The sequence below is a fragment of the Conger conger genome, chromosome 2 (assembly GCF_963514075.1).
Source record: "Conger conger chromosome 2, fConCon1.1, whole genome shotgun sequence".
Lineage (NCBI taxonomy): Eukaryota > Metazoa > Chordata > Actinopteri > Anguilliformes > Congridae > Conger > Conger conger.
The window spans coordinates 85031929-85040043 of record NC_083761.1 but is presented as its reverse complement, the minus strand read 5'-3'; the positions used below and the strand labels follow the sequence as shown (position 1 = coordinate 85040043).

Below are 8115 nucleotides of genomic sequence, written 5' to 3'. Positions count from 1 at the left end.
TCACAAACTCACGCCCCACTCTCAGGCCTGTTCCCCCTCCCTGTCACATGACCATTTCCACACGCTACACTACAGAATGAGTACAGCTACAGGTCCCCCATGCTTATCTAATCAGGCTCACAGGAAAACAGCTGCATTTCAGCGTGAAGAGAGCAGTTCATTTAAGGGTACTTGACAATATGTTTATAAGGTCATACAGTGCCTTGAAAAAGTATTTGCTTCCTTCCTGATTTCCTTTATTATTGCATATTTCTCACACTGTATGGATTCAGATCTTTAGACAAAATGTGACATTAGACAAAGGGAACCTGAGAAAACACAAAACATTTTCTTGAAATTACAATTTAATTTATTTAACGAAAAAAGGTATCGAAACACCCAAATCACCCCTGTCAACAACAAACTGCCCCTTTAAACCCAATAACTGGTTATCCCACCTTTAGCCACAATAATTGCCAAGCTGCCAAAACAAAAACCAAACACTTCCTATTATTTGACATCAGTCTCTCACATTGCTGTGGAGGAATTTTAGCCCATGCTTCTTTGCAAAGAACAATTGAATTGATGGATTTTTGAGCACAAACAGCTCCTTCCTGGTCCAGCCACAGAGGGGCCCATCCATGCAGCAGCATAACTGATTGAAGCTTCATTCTGTGATACTCTTAAAGGTTGCCTTTTTAAATAGCTGGAACTGAGGTAATTGTTGAAGCAACACCAGGGGCATGTTCAATCTGAAAACGGTGTGTACCGCTTTGCTACGGTTTCCGGGTTGAACGACGTGTTTCCTCAAAACGGTGTAAAACGGTGTGCAACAGGCTTTGAGGTATGTTTTCTCTCGTTTGGTGGGTGTGTCAGAGGCGTTACCCAATCAGCAGCGACGTGTATATAAACCCCGCCCCGTATTTAAAAAGGCAGTGCGCACAATGCATCCAAATAAAGTCATTTACAAATGCATCCACTGCAGCTTGATGTCTGCAACAATTGAAGACATTAGAAGACACATTTGTCGTAAGTATTTTATTAGTAAATAGGCCTAATACTCGTAACACAGTCTCGAAGGTAAGAAGTGGATTATCCTTCACCTGAAATGTTTGCCTTGTCATCCTGAAATGCGAAGCAAATGTTGGATCGTTATAATTAGGAACCACAGTTTCCACATACTCCTTCACTCGATCGGGATGTTCTCTGCTATTCTGCTGGACGGCAAGGGCAGTGACGGTAACATCAAGCGTATTTTGTAGGATTAAATACGTTTCTAAACCGATTTCATCAGGCTCCAAAAATTCCTCGAAAAGAACGCAAAGAATGGCCTTCTCAGCCGCCATAGTTGCAACGCTTGCATAACACAACAGGGCATTCAATGCACCACCGTTTCCATTTAAATAAACGTTTTGCTACGTTTCGTTGGGGCTGAACGCACCCCAGGTAAATCAAAGAGAAATATCAGGTCAAAGGTCAAAGAGGAGCTTGTGCACATTCATGTCTATTCACAATATGGTGTTCCAGTATGAGCAGGAGTGCACATTTATTTGTGTGTACGTGAGACTGTGTGACAAAAATCATTTTCATTTATCTTGTCTTTTCAACAAGAGTATTTCCTTCTTGTTCCATGATTGAAATGCAATTTTTAATCAGCACAGAAAGCGTCCATTATGACAAATATAATTGTAACCCCTATAAAAGTACAGCTTTGGGTTTACCGACTATTGTTTGTTGTTTGGTTTCGTACTAAATAGTTTTCATATTAATGTCTAATTTTATGAAGAAACTGTGTTTCGAGATAACTGTAGTTGCTTAAAATGGCCACTAGAGTGCGCTGTGCTGTGTAGTAAATGGACGTAAGCATTGCATGCTGGGACCAAGACACTCCAGCGTAGCCTGATGCTGCCACCATGGTATAGCCACAAGTAGAGTAAATAGCATTTTCATGAAAGAAACACTGCTTTATTTTCATACTTATGAGTCTGCACATTTTCGAAGTTGCGGTGAGAGAGACCCAGACGGCTGCAACCGGAGGATTTGCTTTCTTTTGTTTTATATGACCAAGGACTCCGGTGAGGTACTTGTTAGCATGCTACGCTGTTAGCGGAACATGCTAGCGGGACAGGCTAGCGGACATGTAATGTTTTAATTTAGGTTATTATTAAGTAGTATTGAACATTAGTAGTATTGAAAAACCAATCGGAGTCAACTGTAAAAGTTACAGAGATGTTGTAATGAGTAAGAATATGCTTGTTTTTGTTCTGGAAATGCATTTATTTTCACTTGAGGAACGGTAATTTTTACTGCGGCATTCTGGGCGCCATGTTCAATGTTAAGAGGTTAAAAATGTGCTATTCGTTGGCTAATATTCATGAATTGTACATGTGTGGGTTTTTCAGATTTTCATGATATAGATAAGATGTTAAAGTTCATATTGAGATGCTTAAAAATGCATAAATGTGACTGAGAAAAAACATGATTGAGTAGAGATGCGAGAAATTGTGTAACATGATTGATTAATACTGTTAAAAACCATTAATGATGTCAGGTTTTAGTATTATAAGTTACACTAGTTAAAAGGGAAAAGAGAGATACTATACTGTACAGTAATTGATCATTTTATTCCTGCTACTTTTTTTTTTTTGAGTGCTGGATCTGCCCTTTGTGGGACAGCGTCGATCCCAACCAGGATTCCTGTCTGAAGTGAGGCAGGGCAGAGAGGATTTGAAACTCTCCATCATCATCTTCCTGAAGATTCACACCTGCAGCAGATAAGATCTAAGCTGCGCGCAGCAAGCATACAAACACACTTTACCCGGGTAACACACACTGAATAAACTTGGACGGACATGGATGCAAACTTTGGACTGGACTTTAATGAACATTGATATCAGACAGCAATAAGCTGTGAAGGGACACTTTACTCTTGTTTATATTTTTTATTTTTATATTGGGAAATTGAATCGGAATTGTGATTTGCACTGTTTTGTTGATTGGGAAAGTAAATATTCCTGTGTTTACTTTTGCCACTAACTTATCCCTCGCTCCTTCAGTTGAACCTGAGAGTACAGTAGTCAATTTAGTGTTGTTCTTACTGGGTTACATAATCAAAATATAATGGCCCATTAAAATGTGCTTCAAACAAAGGAAAAAAGGAATTTGACAATTAAAAATGTTTTAAATCTCCCCTAAAACAATATGTCAACTATGAATACACTTCTGTCAGGCCTATGCCTTTTATTTGGTTTGACACCATATGAATACTGCTGGATATTGCATTTTATAGCATAATATTTATCGTTCCATATTGAAAATGAAAGAATGTGACTAAATGAAGACACAATGGGTAACTATGCCACACAGATATACAGTATATTCTGTGCATTTTGTAGAGGACATCTGAAACAGAGCCATCAGCCATGGAGCTCACTAATGTCCCAGACAAAAGTCAGAGGGAAGTCCTTCATCCTCTCCTGGAAGACTTTGTCGAAGTGTTCGCTCTGAGCCACCGTAAGGTTGTTCTTCCAATCCCCAATTGTACCTGAATCACAACGACACACACAGACATAACAATGAACTTGAATGAACTGACTTAAAGGTGCGGTCTACAGCAAACGGCCATCGCCCAGGCTGTTCTGCTCCCATCTGCAGGAGCACCTGGCCCCCAGAGGCCTGCAGGAGAAGAAGGCCAAAGTAAGTTGTCAGGTGGAGGTGCCCCATGGACATCACATGTGAGAGGACGATTGTCGGATTGTCAATTGTCGGAGAGGATTTAGCAGGGATGTAGAGAAGCTCAGTCTTGCCAAGGTTAAGCTTCAGCTAGTGGGAGGTCATCCACACAGAGATGTCAGCAAAGCAGGCAGAGATATGCATGGTGGCCTGAGTATCCGGCGGAAAGGAAAGAAAGAGTTGCGTGTCAACGGCATAAGAGCGGTAAGAAAAGTCATGGCAAGAGAACCAAGAGATATAGTGTACAGAGAGAAGAGGTGGGGACCAAGAATTGAGCGGCGAGGGTCAGAGACTGAGCCCCTCCAAGTCACCAGGTAGGAACGACCAAAGAGGTAGGAAGATAACCATGCGAGTGCATCCCCGTTAGCGCCGAGAGCAGCATCTCATGGTTGACTGTATCGAAGGCCGAAGAAGATGAGGACAGAGGAGAGGGATTTGGCTTTAGCAGAGTGGAGTGACTCCGTAACCCAGACTATTTTACATTACAATACAAGGCATTTAGCAGACGCTCTTAACCAGAGCGATGTACAACGAAGTGCAGATCAAGTACAAGTATGAAGGACCTGAGAGGACAGTACAGTTCTGAGTCCTAGTGTGACCATACAGATACAATCAGAACCCAATCCAAACCCTTGAAGAATACATCAACTTCCAAACTATCATACCACAGCTAGAATACCTCGAGTACAACAATACAATAGCTAATACAAAACACAACAATATCTATATAACTATTTAAGTGCCATTATAGTCTATACCACCATACCAAAGATGGTATGGAGGAGAGGATTATAGAGGAGAGGGTGGAGGTTGAAAGGTGGCATAGATTGCGCTGACAGGTGATAGCGGATGGTGGGAGGGAGGCATGGATGATGTGTTAGAGGAGAGTGGGTAAGAAAAAGAGATGAAGGATGGTGAGATATACAGAGGGGTGTTACCGAGGGGTTTGTTGTCATGCAGGACCTTATGAAAACCAGGTGAAGAATGTTGCCTGCCTTGTGGATGGGTGGAGAATATGAGAGGGTAAGGACAGGAAGCTGGACTTGGTAGACTCTGAGTTCAGTCATACAGGAGGGGTTGAATTTTTTCACTGCAACATGTTTTTGTCGTCCTGGGTCTCCGGAGGTAAAAGGCATTCAGCAGATCTTCTTTTCCAGTACAAGTAGCTTTCATTCTTCACAAACAATCCATTTATACAGATATATTATTAGTGTACAATCAATTTTTGCAGTTGTATATTTACTAATTCCGAGGTACATATCTTAAATATCTTCAAGTATTTTGTACCTCGAGGGTGAGCGTCAAGATGGTATGAACATCAGTCAACGTCTATTAACTTATTTTTACTACTTTCGAAATAAAGTTTTTTTATTATTATTGGTATCGGCTTGAGTACTTGACCATGACGATGACATCAGGTGATTTTGCTTACCTTTGCGCAGGAATTTCACCTTCTCCTTCTCCTTAACATGATCCGGCAGGAATTCATAGTTTGCCAAAGGATCGACCTTCATCTCCTTAAAGGAGGCCCGCTCCACTATTTTGTCAATTGCTGCATCAGACACATTTTTCCCCACAAATTCAGTGATCTTCACAACAACAGATCTCAGATCCTGAAAGAAAAAAGCAAAACTTGGAGATGTACTTTAACATTTGACACCAAATAGAATTTGGAGGAAATTCCACAGTGTCTGGTGTTATGTATACAAATTACCCCTACCCCCCACATCACCTTGATCATTTCTTCATAGCTTAGAAAGAGGATGTTGTACTTGTCTCTGTTGTTGTACCATCCCTTGACGTGGTCAAACCAGCAACCACCAACCACTGCAAAGATCAGTTAAAACAAGATTCAGGGTTAGGGGGCTGAACCAGTTGAAAAGCACAATGGATACAACAATGCATGTCGTTAATGTGTATATCTCTGTACTGTAGATCCTTACTTAATGTAAACATTGTTTACTAGACCTATGTTCATCACTTTACAGCCAATCCTATGTGAATTGTTCCTCATCCGACCTGTTCTGTACTGTTCTTTGCACTTTGCACTTTTTTGTACATTGCTTTGGATAAAAGAAAAAGTACTAAATGAAGCAAAGATCGCCTACCCCAGCTTTAATGGCTGTTAGAACCCTGACACAAACTTACTCCAACCGGAGAAAAATTTATCCAGTGTTTCATCGAAGTCTTTGTGTTTCTCCAGTACTAGCATGAAATTTGTGAAATGAAAGTAAGAAACTAGGACATCTTTGGGGTTCCTGGTGACGTAGATGACCTGAACAAAGAGATGCAGCAGGCTTAGTGTCACACATATGAAATGAATGAAAACTGTGGATCTAATTAATCGTAATTCCGAGCTTTGTGATTAAATGTCTGTGCCACCACACAAATAGTTTGAGGACTCCTACTATCAGCAGCCATGTTTGTACTCTCATACATGCACAGTAAGTTTACTGAACCTACACTGACCTACAGGATGTACAGGTTTACAGTCTATGGACATAAATGAAGAGTACAATGTGTGATGTCCATGGGGCACCTCCACCTGACAACTTACTTTGGCCTTCTTCTCCTGCAGGCCTCTGGGGACCAGGTGCTCCTGCAGATGGGAGCTGAACAGTCTGGGTGATGGCCTTTTGGTGTAGTCCGCACCTTTACCTAAAAACTCCACCCAGGGCATGAGCTGAAATGTGGTCTTGTCCAGAGAGTCTGGGAAGTCCTCTTCATACAGCAAGGTAACAATGCGCTGGGTCCATACTGTGCCTGAGGGAGGGAGGGAGGGAAAGAGAGCGAGAGCGCGATGGAGAGAGAGAGGGAGAGTGGGAGGGAAACATGCAAAATGGGTGTATTGCCTCTAAATGTACTTGTCAGGTCTGTGCCCTTTTGACATCTGTGTTTCTCTGTTTTCTGTCTTAAGTTCCTCACGTTTCGCCTTTTATTACCCACTCCTCGTTGAGGAGTATCATTTCATCATTGACCTCCACTGGCTTCCTGTTGCCGCACACATCCAATTCAAGGCCCGAGTGTTGGCATTTCCAGCTGCTAAAGGGGACTGCCCCACCTTACATCCAATCCTTAATCACTGCCTACTCCCCAGCTAGACCACTCCGGTCTGCCAGCTCTGGTCGCCTTATGGTTCCCTCACAACGAGCACCTGCCGGTCGAGCTGCACGTTCACTCCTGTTTTCCTTTCTGGTTCCTCAGTGGTGGAATGACTTGCCTACCACTGTCAGGACGGCAGAATCCCTCCCCCTGTTTTGACGCAGACTAAAAACACACCTTTTCAAACTGTACGTTAATCCTACCTTTTTTTCACCTTTCCTAGGCTCTCTTCCACAATTCTCCTTTCCTGACATTTACAGCTGTACTATAATTATACTAGATTGTAGTACATAATCAATGTATTATAATTACACGAGACTATAGTATATAATTAATGTACTGTAATTATACTGGACTATAGTACATAATCAATAGGTAGTACATTTACAACTACTACAATTATACCAGGCTATAGTACATAATCAATGTACTGTAATTATACTGGACTATAATACTTAATCAATGGACTATAATTATACTGGACTACAGTCCATAATCAATGTACTATATTTATACTGGATGATAGTACATAATCAATGTATTATAATTCTCCTAGACTGTAGTACAAAATACATTTACTATAATTATACTTGGCTAGAGTACATAATCAATATACTGTAGTTATACTGGACTTTTGTACTTCATCAATGTACTATAATTATACTAGATGATAGTACATAATCAATGTACTATATGTAAAATGTACTATAATTCTCCAAGACTATAGTACGTAATACATTTACTAGAATTATTCTGGACTATAGTACTTAATCAGTGTGCTATAATTATACTGGACTATAGGACTTAATCTGTGTGCTATAATTATACTGGACTGTAGTACTTAATCAGTGGGATTCACATTCAAATAATGCAGCAGCTTCAGCTTACATGCAGCCATTTAAGTTCAATTCAGATCAAGGAAAGTCTCACCAGATTTTGGGTAAGTGACAAGAAAAACGTCACTGTCTCTGATCTCAAAGTTTTCCAAGCTGTCAATATATTCCGGAGTAGGTTTATAAGTGTCAGTAGTAAAGAAGACGGTTCCCTTGTACGTGAACAAGGCATCGCCAAGACACTTGTACTCCTGCTGAGCCATCAGTCTGAAATGAGATGGAAATACAAAGAGGGAACTCAAACAATGTGTACGCACACGCACACGCACACACACACACACCATCTCACTAACCACTGCTCTATTATGAAAAAAAACCCCAACACTTTCAGCCTAGATGGCAGTCATTTAAGCACAAAGTGAAATCAGATCAACAGAAGCCTCACTTGGTGAAAGTGAAGATGAAGTCG

The 8115-nt window shown here is 41.0% G+C and overlaps 1 protein-coding gene across 1 annotated transcript; it reads right to left on the bottom strand.

Annotated features, from left to right (window-relative positions):
* Positions 1-3395: 3395 nt before the first annotated feature.
* On the bottom strand, positions 3396-7909 carry LOC133122594 (amine sulfotransferase-like). The gene is made up of 6 exons (XM_061232643.1): positions 7744-7909; positions 6269-6474; positions 5860-5986; positions 5444-5538; positions 5144-5324; positions 3396-3523 (listed from the first exon to the last, which is right to left on the bottom strand). Exons 1-6 carry the CDS (start codon positions 7907-7909, stop codon positions 3396-3398), a joined length of 903 nt encoding a protein of 300 aa, XP_061088627.1.
* Positions 7910-8115: the final 206 nt, after the last annotated feature.